This window comes from Manis pentadactyla, chromosome 1 (assembly GCF_030020395.1).
Source record: "Manis pentadactyla isolate mManPen7 chromosome 1, mManPen7.hap1, whole genome shotgun sequence".
NCBI classification, from domain to species: Eukaryota; Metazoa; Chordata; class Mammalia; order Pholidota; family Manidae; genus Manis; species Manis pentadactyla.
Window position 1 is genome coordinate 156236076 of NC_080019.1, and position 16782 is coordinate 156252857.

General features: G+C 39.7%; 1 protein-coding gene across 2 annotated transcripts in view; it reads left to right on the forward strand.

Annotated features, from left to right (window-relative positions):
- The first annotated feature begins 236 nt into the window (after nt 1-236).
- LOC118927864 (ferritin heavy chain B-like) overlaps nt 237-16782 on the forward strand; it is a 30906-nt gene continuing 14360 nt past the window's right edge. Inside the window, exons 1-3 of one of the 2 annotated variants that reach the window (XR_008997666.1) lie at nt 237-1494; nt 14179-14325; nt 15300-15425. Coding sequence is in view for 1 of the 2 variants with exons in the window: in XM_036916551.2 (XP_036772446.2) it covers nt 13420-13521; nt 14179-14325; nt 15300-15425 (375 nt within the window). In the remaining variant the exon portion in view is untranslated. Of the gene's footprint in view, nt 1495-13054; nt 13522-14178; nt 14326-15299; nt 15426-16782 lie in introns of those variants that run through there. The other variant, XM_036916551.2, reaches the window with a different exon arrangement.

Below are 16782 nucleotides of genomic sequence, written 5' to 3' on the forward strand. Positions count from 1 at the left end.
AGAATACATTACATTTATGTACAGTAATCTTTTATTCAGTCACAAAAACTGTATTCATTTTGAAAGTTATAATTTCATATAGTTTTCCTAGAGGTAATAAAGTTTCAGCCCATAGGGAACAATTTTTTTTAAAATAGCTATATCTGGAGAATTAAAGAATAAATTTCAACAAAGTCCTATACATATATTGTACACTGGATTATTTGCTATTTATCAAATTTCATATTTTTATTTTTTCTATATGAAAGAGTCCATACCTATAACTAAATGTATTTTTGTTTGTTTTGTATTCTTGAAAATTGATGGTTTTAGCAATCCCCTCCTGAAATGAAGAGTTACATACTGGGGTCTCTGGAAAACTAAACCATGGAAATTAAACTAGGAGACAGCCAGGATCATTTTTAGTAAAACAGTGTTCACATCCCAAACCCCAGACTTTGATTAGGTATTATGAAAGAAGCAAATTAAGGTGAAGATGGAACCAAAGTTAATAGTCAGCTGATGTTATAAGGAGATTATCCTGTATTATCAGGACGGGCCCCAAGTAATCACGAGAGTACTTAAATGTGGAGGATTGATAAAAAAGAGTCAAAGAGATGTGGTGTGGGATAGATACAACAGAACATTAACTTTTCTCAAAATCTCTGTGTTGATTCTTTTTCCATTAGCATAAAATGTACTTAATGTAGGAATACCCATCGTTTATTTTTATATGCACAACACCATATTGGTTTGTGAATATGAAATGAAAGAATACCGAAAGTAAAGAAATGCTTCCTAAAGGATGAGACCCAGGTACTACAGGAGTATAGATAATGTGCTCCCTGTATGGGTAGGATTGTGGATTCTTGGTGTTCAATAAGTATGGATAATTTGGTGTCTAAACTTGTGCCAAGTCTATATTATTTTAAATTGATATGAGATAGTCAAGCCACAGAACTGACCGCCTGTTATTTGGCCCTTGTCCACAGAGTGATGCTCCTCACTGTACTGTTCTTGTTGTTTCCAGAACTCTTTGGGTTCCTGAATTCTCAGAATGACTTCAAAGGTAAGGTGTCCTTTTACATGAGCAAGGTGATAAGGGGCCTCTCTGCACACCTGCCTTCCGATCATACTCCAGGCCAGGAGCATCCCCAGAACTTCTTGGTGGGCCAGCTTTGAACGGAAATCCACCAGTTACGTCTTCCATCCCCTCTTCTTCTTACAGTTCTGTTTTCTCAGTACTAATCTCCTCTTCTATGCTGTGGCTTCTAATGTGACCAAGACCAATCTACTAAGCAGCACTAACTACTTCTCATGTTCCTCCATAAACTGCAATGTCTGGAGCCTGTTTTTCATACTGTCACTATTTAGAGATGCTTCATTTGTAGAAATCATGCTGCTCTCAAGTGCATACATGGTGATCCTCTGGTCCAGGCATCAGGGTCAGTCCCATCAGCCTCTCCCCCAAAAACTTCCCCACAGAAGAGGGTCGCACAGACCATCCTGCTGCAGGTGAGTTTCTCTGTGGCCGTGTCCTGGGTGAACTTCATCATCTGTCCTCTTCAACCCTATCAGGGGCATGTGGCCCATTCATCCTGGGTGTCCAGAGTTTTTTATTTTTTTTATTTTTCCTTTCAGTTTCTTATTTCTTTTTTTAAAATTTATTTTGGTATCATTAATCTACAATTACATGAAGGACATTATGTTTACTACGCTCCCCCCTTCACCAAGTCCCCCCACATCCCCGTTCACAGTCACTGTCCATCAACATAGTAAGATGCTGTAGAATCACTACTTGTCTTCTCTGTGTTGCACAGCCCTCCCCGTGCCCCCCCAACACTATACATGCTAATCATAATGCCCCCTTTATTTTCTTCCCACCCTTATCCCTCCCTTCCCACCCGTCCTCCCCAGTCCCTTTCCCTTTGGTAACTATTAGTCCATTCTTGGGTTCTGTGCTTCTGCTGCTATTTTGTTCCTTCAGTTTTCTTTTGTTCTTATACTCCACATATGAGTGAGATCCTTTGGTACTTGTCTTTCTCTGCCTAGCTTATTTCACTGAGCATAATACCCTCTAGCTCCATCCATGTTGTTGCGAATGGTAGGATTTGGTTTTCTTTGGGCTGCGTAATATTCCATTGTGTATATGTACCACTTCTTCTTTATCCAATCATCGACTGATGGACATTTAGGTTGTTTCCATATCTTGGCTATTGTAAATAGTGCAGCGATTAACATAGGGGTGCATCTGTCTTTTTCAAACTGGAGTGCTGCATTCTTAGGGTAAATTCCTAGAAGTGGAATTCCTGGGCCAAATGGTATTTCTATTTTGAGCATTTTGAGGAACCTCCATACTGCTTTCCATAATGGTTGAACTAATTTACATTCCCACCAGCAGTGTAGGAGGGTTCCCCTTTCTCTACAACCTCACCAACACTTGTTGTTGTTTGTCTTTTGGATGGTAGCCACCCTTACTGGTGTGAGATGATATCTCATTGTGGTTTTGATTTGCATTTCTCTGATGACAAGTGATGTGGAGCATCTTTTCATGTGTCTGTTGGCCATCTGAATTTCTTCTTTAGAGAACTGTCTATTCAGCTCCTCTGCCCATTTTTTTAATTGGATTATTTGCTTTTTGTTTGAGGTGGGTGAGCTCTTTATATATTTTGGATGTCAACCCTTTATCGGATCTGTCATTTTCGAATATATTCTCCCATACTGTAGGGTACCTTTTTGTTCTATTGATGGTGTCCTTTGCTGTACAGAAGCTTTTCAGCTTGATATAGTCCCATTTGTTCATTTTTGCATTTGTTTCCCTTGCCCGGGGAGATATGTTCAAGAAGAGGTCACTCATGTTTATGTCTAAGAGATTTTTGCCTATGTTTTTTTCTAAGAGTTTTATGGTTTCATGACTTACATTCAATTCTTTGATCCATTTCGAATTTACTTTTGTGTATGGGGTTAGACAGTGATCCAGTTTCATTCTCTTACATGTAGCTGTCCAGTTTTGCCAGCACCATCTGTTGAAGAAACTGTCATTTCCCCATTGTATGTCCATGGCCCCTTTATCGAATATTAGTTGACCATATATGTATGGATTAATGTTTGGAGTCTCTATTCTGTTCCATTGGTCTGTGGCTCTCTTCTTGTGCCAGTACCAAATTGTCTTGATTACTGTGGCTTTGTAGTAGAGCTTGAAGTTGGGGAGTGAGATCCTCCCTACTTTATTCTTCCTTCTCAGGATTGCTTTAGCTATTCGGGGTCTTTGGTGTTTCCATATGAATTTTTGAACTATTTGTTCCAGTTCATTGAAGAAAGCTGTTGGTAATTTGATAGGGATTGCATCGAATCTGTATATTGCTTTGGGCAGGATGGCCATTTTGATGATATTAATTCTTCCTAGCCAAGAGCATGGGATGAGTTTCTATTTGTTAGTGACCTGTTTAATTTCTCTTAAGAGTGTCTTATAGTTTTCAGGGTATAGGTCTTTCACTTCTTTGGTTAGGTTTATTCCTAGGTATTTTATTCTTTTTGATGCTATTGTGAATGGAATTGTCTTCCTGATTTCTCTTTCTGTTGATTCATTGTTAGTGTATAGGAAAGCAACAGATTTCTGTGTGTTGATTTTGTATCCTGCAACTTTTCTGTATTCCTATATCAGTTTTAGTAGTTTTGGAATGGAGTCTTTAGGGTTTTTTATGTACAATATCATGTCATCTGCAAATAGTGACAGTTTAACTTCTTCTTTACCAATCTGGATTACTTGTATTTCTTTGTTTTGTCTAATTGCCGTGGCTAGGACCTCCAGTACTATGTTGAATAACAGTGGGGATAATGGGCATCCCTGTCTTGTTCCCGATTGCAGAGGAAATGCTTTCAGCTTCTCGCTGTTCAGTATGATGTTGGCTGTGGGTTTATCATATATGGCCTTTATTATGTTGAGGTACTTGCCCTCTATACCCATTTTGTTGACAGTTTTTATCACGAATGGATGTTGAATTCTATCGAATGCTTTTTCAGCATCTATGGAGATGATCATGTGGTTTTTGTCTTTCTTTTTGTCGATGTGGTGGATGATGTTGATGGATTTTCGAATGTTGTACCATCCTTGCATCCCTGAGATGAATCCCACTTGGTCATGGTGTATGATCCTTTTGATGTATTTTTGAATTCGGTTTGCTAATGTTTTGTTGAGTATTTTTGCATCTACGTTCATCAGGGATATTGGTCTGTAGTTTTCTTTTTTGGTGGGGTCTTTGCCTGGTTTTGGTATTAGGGTGATGTTGGCTTCATAGAATGCGTTTGGGAGTATTCCCTCCTCTTCTATTTTTTGGAAAACTTTAAGGACAATGGGTATTATGTCTTCCCTGTATGTCTGATAAAATTCCGAGGTAAATCCATCTGGCCCGGGGGTTTTGTTCTTTGGTAGTTTTTTGATTACCGCTTCAATTTCGTTGCTGGTAATTGGTCTGTTTAGATTTTCTGTTTCTTTCTGGGTCAGTCTTGGAAGGTTGTATTTTTCTAGGAAGTTGTCCATTTCTCCTAGGTTTCCCAGCTTGTTAGCATATAGGTTTTCATAGTACTCTCTAATAATTCTTTGTATTTCTGTGGGGTCCGTCATGATTTTTCCATTCTTGTTTCTGATTCTGTTGATTTGTGTTGACTCTCTTTTCCTCTTAATAAGTCTGGCTAGAGGCTTATCTATTTTGTTTATTATCTCAAAGAACCAACTCTTGGTTTCATTGATTTTTGCTATTGTTTTATTCTTCTCAATTTTATTTATTTCTTCTCTGATCTTTATTATATCCCTCCTTCTGCTGACCTTAGGCCTCATTTGTTCTTCTTTTTCCAATTTCGATAATTGTGACATTAGACCATTCATTCGGGATTGTTTTTCCTTCTTTAAATATGCCGGGATTGCTATATACTTTCCTCTTAAGACTGCTTTTGCTGTATCCCAGAGCAGTTGGGGCTTTGTGTTGTTGTTGTCGTTTGTTTCCATATATTGCTGGATCTCCATTTTGATGTGGTCATTGATCCATTGATTATTTAGGAGTGTGTTGTTAAGCCTCCATGTGTTTGTGAGCCTTTTTGCTTTATTTGTACAGTTTATTTCTAGATTTTTGCCTTTGTGGTCTGAAAAGTTGGTTGGTAGGATTTCAATCTTTTGGAATTTACTGAGGCTCTTTTTGTGGCCTAGTATGTGGTCTATTCTGGAGAATGTTCCATGTGCACTTGAGAAGAATATGTATCCTGTTGCTTTTGGGTATAGAGTTCTGTAGATGTCTATTAGGTCCATCTGTTCTAGTGTGTTGTTCAGTGCCTCTGTGTCCTTACTTATTTTCTGTCTGGCGGATCTGTCCTTTGGAGTGAGTGGTCTGTTGAAGTCTCCCAGAATGAATGTGTTGCATTCTATTTCCTCCTTTAGTTCTGTTAGTATTTGTTTCACATATGTTGGTGCTCCTGTATTGGGTGCATATATATTTATAATGGTTATATCCTCTTGTTGGACTGAGCCCTTTATCATTATGTAATGTCCTTCTTTATCTTGAAGTCTGTTTTGTCTGATACTAGTATTGCAACACCTGCTTTTTTCTGTTTGTTGTTTGCATGAAATATCTTTTTGCATCCCTTGACTTTAAATCTGTGCATGTCTTTGGGTTTGAGGTGAGTCTCTTGTAAGCAGCATATGGATGGATCTTGCTTTTTTATCCATTCTATTACTCTGTGTCTTTTTATTGGTGCATTCAGTCCATTTACATTTAGGGTGATTATTGAAAGGTATGTACTTATTGCCATTGCAGGCTTTAAGTTTGTGTTTACCAAAGGTTCAGAGTTAGCTTCTTTACTATCTTACTGTCTAACTTAACTCACTTATTGAGCTATTATAAACATGGTCTGATGATTCTTTATTTCTCTCCCTTCTTATTCCTCCTCCTCCATTCTTCATATGTTGGGTGTTTTGTTCTGTGCTCTTTTTAGGAGTGCTCCCATCTAGATCAGTCCCTGTAAGATGCCCTGTAGAGGTGGTTTGTGGGAGGCAAATTCCCTCAACTTTTGCTTGTCTGGGAATTGTTTAATCCCTCCTTCATATTTAAATGATAATCGTGCTGGATACAGTAGTCTTGGTTCAAGGCCCTTCTGTTTCATTGCATTACGTATATCATTCCATTCTCTTCTGGCCTGTAGGGTTTCTGTTGAGAAGTCTGATGATAGCCTGATGGGTTTTCCTTTGTAGGTGATCTTTTTTTTCTCTCTGGTGCCTTTAATACTTTGTCCCTGTCTTTGATCTTTGCCATTTTAATTATTATGTGTCTTGGTGTTGCCCTCCTTGGATCCCTTGTCATGGGAGTTCTGTGTACCTCTGTGGTCTGAGAGGCCATTTCCTCCCCTAGTTTGGGGAAGTTTTCAGCAATTATTTCTTCAAAGACACTTTCTGTCCCTTTTTCTCTTTCTTCTTCTTCTGGTACCCCTATAATGCGGATATTGTTCCATTTCTATTGGTCACTCAGCTCTCTTAGAATTCTTTCATTCCTGGAGATCCTTTTATCTCTCTCTGCATCAGCTTCTCTGGGTTCCTGTACTCTGTTTTCTAGTCCATTAATGGTCTCTTGCATCTCGTCCATTCTGTTTTGAAGTCCTTCCAGAGCTTGTTTTATTTCTGTATTCTCCTTCCTTAGTTCTTGCATATTTCTCTGCAAGTCCATCAGCATGGTTATGACTTTTGTTTTGAATTCTTTTTCAGGAAGACTGGTCAAATCTCTCTCCCCAGGTTCCTTCTCAGGGGAAGATGTAGCAGATGCCGAAGCTGTCTGGGTTAGTCTTGTCTGGATCAAATTCTTTTGCCTTTTTATGTTGATAGGTGCAGTTGAGTGCTATTGACATGTGTTTCAGCTTTCCACTTGGCTCCTGGCCTTTCTTTACTGGAACAACTGCGACCCCTAGTGGCTCGTGTTGGGCAATTGCATGTAGACTGGGTCTTTATATCTTGTCCTGTTGGTATGGAGGAAGCTCCCTTGCGGAGGGCGTGGCCAGCCTCAGGCTGCTTCTCTGCTTTGGCGGGGCCTCAGAGGGGTAATGGACAGGGGGCTGTTTGACTGTTTACCTCCGTGAGGGGTCTCAGAGCTGTTGCCCAGGGGGTTAGTGTGCCCAGATTTCCCTGGAATTTCCAGCTGCTGGACTGTGACCCAGGATGCTTCCTTCCAGCTGTGGCATCCCTGTCCCTTTAAGACTTTCAAAAAGCACTCGCTTTTCTTTGTCACAGGGGCATCGGCTTCGGGACCCGCTCAGAGGTCTTGCTGCCCTGTTTCCCTAGTTTCCAGCCCTCCACGTATGCACTGTGTCTGCGCTCTGGTGCGGATGGCTGGGGCTGGGTGTTTAGCAGTCCTGGACTCCCTCTCCCTCCCCGGTCGGACTCCTCTTCTCCAGCCAGGAGCTGGGGGGAGGGGCGCTCGGGTTCCGCCGGGCCGGGGCTGGTATCTTACCCCTTTCACCAGGCACTGGGCTCTTGCAGGTGTGGATGTAATCTGGCTGTTGTCCTGTGTCTTCTGGTCTCTCTTTTAGGATTAGTTGTATTTGTTGTATTTTCAAAAGTATATATGTTTTTGGGAGGAGGTTCCCACTGTCTTACTCATGCCGCCATCTTGGCTCCACCCTGGGTGTCCAGAGTTTTGTGGTCAATTTCTATGTCACTGTCTGTCCTTTGGTGCTAATCAGAACTGATAAAAGGACAATAAATATGATGCAAAATATGTGATAGAGATACCATATGTTTTTAACAAATTATTAAAGAAAATAGTTATCTGAAATATAGGTTCTTCTGTCATCAGTTCCATTATTCACATGGCAGAGGATGTGATATTTGATTTAATTAAAATGTGTGAAATTTCAGTCATTATATCTCAGTACTTTTGAAACCGATACTGCCGAGGACTTGTTGGATTCTTTAGACAATGTCCACCATGATTTGGTAGTCCTATACATTTAAATATTTCTTACCTTTCATTTTTATTTTCAGAACTTCACATAATAAAATTTTTCTAATTTTCTGAGGTGCATTCTTAAGAAGCTTTTATTGGTAATGAAATGTTTCAGTTCATGTTTTTTTTTAATTACTTTGGGTACCTTGCTGAAAACCAACTAACCATATATATATACAGATTTATTTCTAAACTCTCTATTATGTTCTGTTGGTCTATATGTCCATCTTTATGCCAACACCACACTGTCTTTATTACTTTAGCTTTAGAGTAGGTCTTAAAATCAGGTCGTTTTTCTTCTACAAAATTGTTCTGTCAATTTTAGGTCCTTTGCCTTTATATATAAACTTTAATTATTTATTTATTATCTTTTGACCCCTTTCACCCATTTCTCCTATCCCCCACCCCCTACTTCTGGTAACCCCAATCTGTTCTCTGTATCTATGTGCTTGTTTTATAAGAGAGATAATATGGAATTTGTCTTTCTCTGTCTGACTTATTTCATTTAGCATAATGCCCTCGAAGTCCATCTTTGTTGTTGCAAATGGAAAGATTTCATTCTTTTTATGACTGAATTTTATATATATATGTATACCCACACACACATATATATATCAAAATTTCTTTATCCATTCATCTATCTATGGACACAGGTTGTTTCCATATTTTGGTTATTATAAACAGTGCACAATGAAAATGGGGGTACATATATATTTTTGAGTTAGTGTTTTAATTTTCTTTGGATAAATAGCTAGAAATGGAATTTCTGAATCACATGTTAGTTGTGTTTTTAATTTTTTGAGAAACTTCCATACTGGTTTTTCCACAGAGGCTATACCAATTATTTACCTTCCCACTAACAGTGTAGGAGGGTTCCCTTTTCTCCACATCCTCACCAACACTTGTTATTTCTTATCCTTTGCATAGTGGCGATTCTAACAGGTTTGAGGTGATATCTCAGTGTGGTACTGATTTACATTTCCCTGATGATTAATGATGTTGAGCATTTTTCATGTAACTGTGGGCCATCTGTATGTCTTCTTTAGAAAAATTTCTATTCATCTTCTGCCCATTTCTTAATCAAATTGTTTGGGTTTTTTGCTATTGAGTTATATGAGTTCTTTATATTTTTTGAATATTAACCACTTATCAGAGCTATGATTTGGAAATATTTTCTCCCATTCAAAAGTTGCCTTTTATTTTGTTGATGATTTCCTTTGATGTGCAGAAGCTTTTAGCTTGATGTAGTCCCATTTATTTATTTTTGCTGTTGTTGCTTTTACTTTTAGTGCCAGATTCAAAAAGTTATCACCAAGACCAACATCAAGGAGCTTACCGCCTATGTTTTCTTCTAGGAGTTTTATGGTTTCAGGCCTCATATTCAAGTCTTTAATCCATTTGAGTTAATTTATATGTATGGTGCAAAAAGAAGTTCTGAGCCAGAGACGGGTAAGATTCCTCAAGGGAGGAACAACCTAAGACAGGCACAGTCGCAGGGGGGCCATCAGGTGAGAAATTGGGGATCAATAGAGGTGAGGCTTAGAACCTCACCCCCCTGTTTTGAGAGAAATCATCTGCATCCGTGGATGTTTTGTTGCCCTTGTCTAGCTTGGATTAATACTTAGCCTATAGGCACACACCTGATCGTCTACATTTGCTTTCTTACAGCACTAAACTATGTTTTCTACCTTTATCTTGCATCTACCTACCACTTCAGCATTTTATTAAAAAAAAATAATAATAATAATAAGGGAGAAATGTGGGATTCACATATAAATCAAGTATAAAAATCAAACGAATATTCATATTTGACCTGATTGTTTATAGTTCATATTGTGTGATCAAAACCGAAAGTTTCTGTGATGACTGCCTTTGTACTGTTCACCATGTAAGAACTTATTCACTATGTAAGAATTTGTTCACCATGTAAGAACTTATTCGTTGTGCTTCAGAAGATCGGAGACTGATGAGAATTAGGCTTGGGGTGGATTAATGATTGTGCATTGAGTCCCCTGTACAGAATTTTATTGTTGTTAACTGTTAACAACCATCTGATCAATAAATATGAGAGATGCCCTCTCAAGAAAAAAAAAAAGATTAAAATGTGAATATGAAGAAGAAAAAAAAAAGAAGTTCTGGTTGAGCTCCAATGAGACCAATGAAATCACCAATACTAATCTCACATCAGTGGATCTGGAAGTTGATTAAAGATAGGCTGACATCTAGAAGCCTGTCCATTCCCAAGCTTGATGCTGGAAAAACACACCTTGGCCTGCTGTAAGGGCTGACATATGGGCATAGGATGCATAAGCATATTGTCAGTGCTCAAAAGCCTGAGAAGGCAACCTGTATCAGAATTCTGTTCTGGCTGCTCAGAAGATATGGTGAATCTAAGAATATTGACCACCACGTGTATCACAGCCTGTACCTGAAGGTAAAGGAGAATGTGCTTAAAAACAAGTGGCTTCTCATAGAACATATCCACAGGCTGAAGGCTGACAAGGCTAAGAACTATTACTGATGTTCATGATGTGTTTTGTTTCTCTCTTTTTTTCTGTATATTGGTGAAGTTGTTGTTAAGTGGTTAGATAGCAGTATTTCTTAATAATATTTAATCCACAAGATCAGGAGCATTTTCTTCATACATAACCAGTTCCGTGTTCTGGCCCAGATGGAATGGTAGAATCATAGAATATTTAAATGAAAAGATAGACAAGATATGGAAGCAATGGAAGTATCCATCAATAAATGAGTGGGTAATGAAGATGTGGCACATATGTACAATGGAATATTATTCAGCAATATATAAAAAAGAAATCTTTCCATTTGCAACAACATGGATAGACCTAGAGGATATTATGTTAAATGAAATAATGTAGAGAAAGATGAATACCATATGGTTTTACTTACATGTGGAATCTGAAAAACAAAACAAATGAACAAACAAAACAGAAATAAACTCATATACACAGAGAACCATATGGTTATCATGGTAGGGGGAGGGTTATGGGTGAAATAGGTGAAGGGGATAAAGAGGTACAAACTTCAAATTATAAAATAATTTAGTCACAGGGATGGGACTACAGCATAGAGAATATAGCTCATACTATTGTACTATCTTTATATGGTGACAGATGGTGTCTTGCCAATGGATTTCAGTCCTGGACAAGTTCACTATGGATTCAGTGAGGCTGAGGAATGACAATGGAATGTTCTTGGGGTGAAAGGGTTTATACCCAACTTTATTCCCATGGTGGCAGGTCAATCATTAGAATCCCATCCACTCAGAGCGAGTCCGCATGCAGCAAGCCAGTCTCTGCTGCTGAGCCTCTCCACCCTCAACAGCCATCTCAGTCTCTGTCCTCAGCACTGCTGCCACTCCAGCCTCTGCTTTCCTGCAGCTGTGCAGCTGTGCAGCAGCCATGTGGCCATGCCACCATGTTGCCCAGAGCCTTGGGTGGAGCTCTTTATACAGAGTCACTAACAATGTATTGCTCACACGTGTGTAATGAGCAAGCTGACCAGGGCCAGGTGAGAATCCTGGCCTTAAGAACCTTCACTTTATCCACAGATGGTAACTACTCTTATCATGGTGAGCATTTAGTAATGTGTATAATTGTTGGATCACTATGTTGTTCATCTGAAAGAAATATAATATTGTATATAAATATATTTCAATAAAAATATACATTTCTTGAAAAAGATAGGGTATCCAGAAATATCCAAACTCTCATAATATCTCCCAGTAAATAAAATCTTTATCTTCCAGATATACTGTCTTGTAGATAGGGTCATATTAATAGTAATAATCCAGATTTTATTGGCACTTGTTTCCACCTGCTTGCACAGGAAACTGAAACTGAACCTGAAAGGAACTGAAAAGTTCCCCCAAACTCTTTTGAGAGTTCAGGTTATGTGCAAAGCCAGTTAACTGTCTACTCAGTTACCATTTTCTTTTCCCTCCCCCGGTTCTAACCCTCCCAGGCCAGATATTGCTGAGTGCCCTGGCACTACTCCCTCCCCCAGGATGCTGCCATGGAGGTCCTGGAAACTCTGGCATGCCAAAGCAGTACAGGAGTATGAGGAAGAGCTCTAGAGAATGCCCCCTTCTCTCCTATTAGAGGGCTCCCCAGCAGTGCTATTTGTATCCTCTGTCTTGGGATCCTTGCTACTCAGAATGTGGCCATGGACCAGCAGCATTTGGCAGAATTGTTAGAAATACAGAATCTCAGTCCCCTTTAATTAGAATCTGCATTGTAAGAGCCTGAGGTAGTTTGTGCACAAATTAATTTAAGAAGCACCTATTTAAAGCACTTCCCTGGGACTAAGGCTTGAATTCAATTGGGACAAAGGCAGTGTGGGTTGAGAAACAAAACTGACAAATCATAGAACCTGTATACTGATGCCTTCCCCTTGATGACCTTATGTTTGTGATGGGGCCAAACTTGGAATGCCTGGCTCCTTCTCAGGATGAGCTCCCCCTCAGGAAACCCTCCCTCTGCAACCCTCCCTCTGCACTGCCTCAGAGAGGGAGACTTTTGGTGACATGCCACTTCTATTTCAGTTCAACCAGACGTGGCTTAAGCTTAAACCAAGAATCCACCAGTCTATGGGAAATCTTACACTGCTGCACATGTAAAATATATTTTTATTTAATAAACGTTAATTCAGCACCTATTATTTACAAAACACTCTATTTTGGACTATGAGAATACCTAAATAAGTAAAACAATCACTACCCTCAGAGGAGGCAAATAAAGATTTATGTTGGGACAGGTAGGGACTTTTAGGAGACAGTGTGAAGAAGGACCCAATAGTTTCCCAAATGGAGCAGTCTTACTGAAGTTTGGAGAAACCACTGTCACATGCCACACCTACAGCCTGTGTGCTTCTGTTCTCCAGGTGGAAACACCCTGCCTCCAGCTCCTTATTCTTACCATCTCCTGCCTCCTACATTCTTACCATCCTTCCAAAGGCCCTTTGCAAATGTCAATTTGCCAATAAAATCTGCCCTAATCCCCCCAGCTTTTGGACACTTCAAAACTCCCATCATATCCTGCCTTAAGATCAGTTATGTGCATGATGCACCAAAAATAGTTTTGAAGAAAGGAAAAAAATTAAAGGTAATGCATCTATTCTGTTACTGCTTCCCAGTTCAGGAAGTATGTCAGCCTTCTCAGATCCTCGTCAGAATGTGAGGGGGAACTAAAGAACCCAGCTGGGATAGTTAGGAGGATTAGCCTTTTTTTCTTTTTCACCTTGTTCTTAGCCAGATTGGTTCTTTCATGCAGAAACAACATCCTCATTGGTAGATGAGTAGTTACTAATCTCAGCTGGATGGAATTTCATCTAGTTTTTCAGTTGGATGGAAGTGGGCGGGCTGTATGTCTGTTAGTATTTAAGAAGTCCCTTCCTTGGTGGGTAGCACCTTTTATGTTTGTTTTTCCCTAAAACGGAGATGGAATCCAAAGCTCAGAACTTCTTCTCTGAAGATTGTAGAGTTGCTGTTAATTACATAGCATCTTATGAGCTGCACGTCAGTGATGCTTATTTATCTATGGTTAGTATGGGTTCTTGAGCCACTGTGAGGAAGGTTTCAGCTCTGGTTGACAATGTATCTTCATACCCTTAGTAGTTGTGGTTATGGTCATGTCTGTGGTTTGATACTAGATGAAACACCAGTTGAGCAGCTAGGATCTTGCTGCCCTTGTGCAGTGAGTCAGAGCTGTAGTTGCAAACTATGATAGGGAGAATCAGTTTTTTCTAGCAGGTTCCCAAAACTATATGGCATCAACTCTATGGGCAGGCTTGGCTAAACAATTTTTCATCCTTATGCTATTTTAGGATTAATGTAGATGTGTTAGGATTGATGAAATAGATTGGTATTTATAATGTCAATTTATGCTGGACTTTTGCCAACTGTCTACTTAACTGCTGGATATAGGTACTGGCATGTGGGGTTCACAAGTTCACAAATATGTCCTTAGGGAGGCCATAATAGCAAAGATTAGGCACCAGCATATTAGAATATGGGTGGCTTCTCTTTGAGGTAGCCTAGGTTCAGGAAGACAGGGCCTTCTGGAAATCAAAGGTCAAACTGAGGATCCCAGATTGCCTCTTCTGGACAACCACAGAGACAACCAAGTGAGCTAGTGTAAGATTTCCAGTCTTAAAATTCAGCTGCTCACCATCCTATCCCATTCTCACCCCATCCTAGGCTTGCTATTACAATGAAGAAGAGGCTGGAGTACCTCATTTTGCTGCATTCTTTGAAGACCAAGCTGAGGTGAAGAGGGAATATGCAAAGCAGTTCCTAAGATATCTAAGAAGACATCAGGGTAAAATCTGCCTTCCAGTGATTAAGGTGACTGTGTAACTTTGTGATGACGATCTCCATGGGGTCTTTGCTGGGTCTGAAGAACTATATTTTTAGTTGCTATCTAACTTGTTAGGTTACCCATGTTCCTATATGGGATTATAGCAACCGACTTTTTGGGCAAGCATGTATCTTCTTTGCAGCCTCTTCATATCACTTTGAGTGAATGTTAGCCACTAAATGCTTGTTTGGCTTTTCTCAATGAGCCACACAGTGTGGTGTATGGAACAGCAGAACCATCATCACCTGGAAATTACTAGAAATGCAAGTTTATGGATCCTCAGACAAACTTAATCAGATTCTCTAGCGGTGGGGCCCAAGATGCTGTAGCTTAACAAGTTCTTCAGATGATTTTAATGCTCTGTATAGTTTCAGAAGCACTGCTCTAATGGCCTCTTCCTAGAGTGTTACTGCCCTACGTCAGCTCTTTCATCTAATTCAGGTGCACATTCAAGTAGTTAATTTGTCTGTCTCTTCGGTGTAGTAGAATAAGCTTTTTTTTCAGTGGGACAGACTCTCCAAAGAAAAAAATCTGAACCTTAGTAGGGAGTATTAGATCTAGAAACATCCCTACTTATCTGGGAGTTTTGTTAATTCCAGCTTTATAAAGAAAATTACCTGTATGATAGTAACAGAACTGAACCACCATTATGGAATTCCCAAGCTAATGGAATAGTGCATATAACTGCTAGTGGTACCCTGGCTTGGGAGCTCATTAAAATCACATGGCAACCTCTTAAAATAAATCTTGATGCTGAGGTTTCACTCCATGCCAATTAAGTCAGAATGACTGCAGATGAAAGCCAGACATCAGTATTTATGATGCTCCACTGATTCTGCTATGCCACAGAGTTTGAAAACTACTGATTTGTGCAAACCTCGTCACAGTCCTACCCAGGAAGTTGGATATAACAGAGCTGTGCAAGAGATAGGAACATGACTCTCCTGTTCCTCTCCAACAGAGGCCTGACATAGATAACTGGGGAACAGGTATACAAGCTATAGAGTCTGCTCTGCAGTTGGAAAACACATTAAACAAGCTCTTGCAAGACCTGAAGGCCTTGGCTTCTGAGAAGAGTGAAACTGATGTAAGTAGTTAATTGGTACTGAAAGCAGTGTCATCTTTCACTTCTGAATTATGGCTTACTTTTGGGAAATGGGTCCAAGGTAGTGGATGGTCCAACATGTCTTTGTTTCACCCGCCCCCCTGAGGAAGTATATGAACTTATTTCTGGGAGTAGGTGTTGGGAAACTGGAACTTACCATGGCCAGGATCCTTACCTGACCCAGTGCTCCCAGGTGCATGCTTGCACACCTGTTGGTGGTTAACCTTAGCTGTGTGTGTTGCTGTATATATAAGGAGCTCAGCCCAGTGCTCTGCCCGGGTTGCACAGAGAGGTGCAGAGGCAGAGATGGAGACAGATTGTGAACTTGCCAGAGGCAGAAGGGATTCTAGCACTTGACTTGTCATCACAAGACTAGAGCTTGGTATAAACCCTTTTACTCCCAACTTTCTGTTGTTATTCACCAAATCCAGAGTGAACTTGCCTGGAGCTGAAATGCCCCTCAGGTGAGACAGTAGGTTAGAGATGGGAGGAGTAGATTCCCTGGTATAAGGAGGAATGCTACTCATCATGAGATGGAAAAGACCTATCAGGAATAATGCACTCTTAGATAACTTAAAAATACATATTTTTTCTTACTAGCTTGTAAATCTCATAGACTGGAAGTGCTTGAACTTTACTGGTAGCAGAATACCTTAGAGGGCTTACTAAAACTACTAGATCCCACGCCAGAGTTTCTAAATTAATTGGTTTTATGTGGTATCAGAATTTGCATTTCTAATAAGTTTCCAGGTAATGATACTGCTGGCCAGTGGCCACACTTTGAGAACCACTGCTGTGGACTGTTTGTGCAAAAGTGAATGTTAATGATTAACTATTTTCCTATAAACTTCTATAAAGTCTTCCTGGTTAATGGTGAACACTCTACCCTGTGGTGGTAACTTTCTCACCACTTTCCTTCTCAGGAAGTCAAAGTGCAGAAAATGCCCTGGTACAAAAGTTATCAATCCTAGATGCATATTGGGGTCACTGAAGCTCTGAAGAGGTTCAAATGTCTGAGCCTTAGTCCAGGCCACTTAAATCTATATCTTTGGGAATGGGGTCTGAACCTCTATTTAACCTCCCTATGATTCAAATAAACAGGGTGGAAACCACTGCAGTAGTAGCTTATTACTTAAATTAATAGGTACATTTGATGAGATGCCCTGGCACTCACACTCATTGAATGTGGAATTTGTATTCACCTGGAGATCTTGAATGTCTTAGATCAGTGTTCTTTGAACTTCAATATGTATATGAATTGCCTAGTCCATTCTTAAAATGCAGATTCTGATTTAGTAGATCTGGGGTGGGACTTGAGATTCTGAATTTCTGACAAACT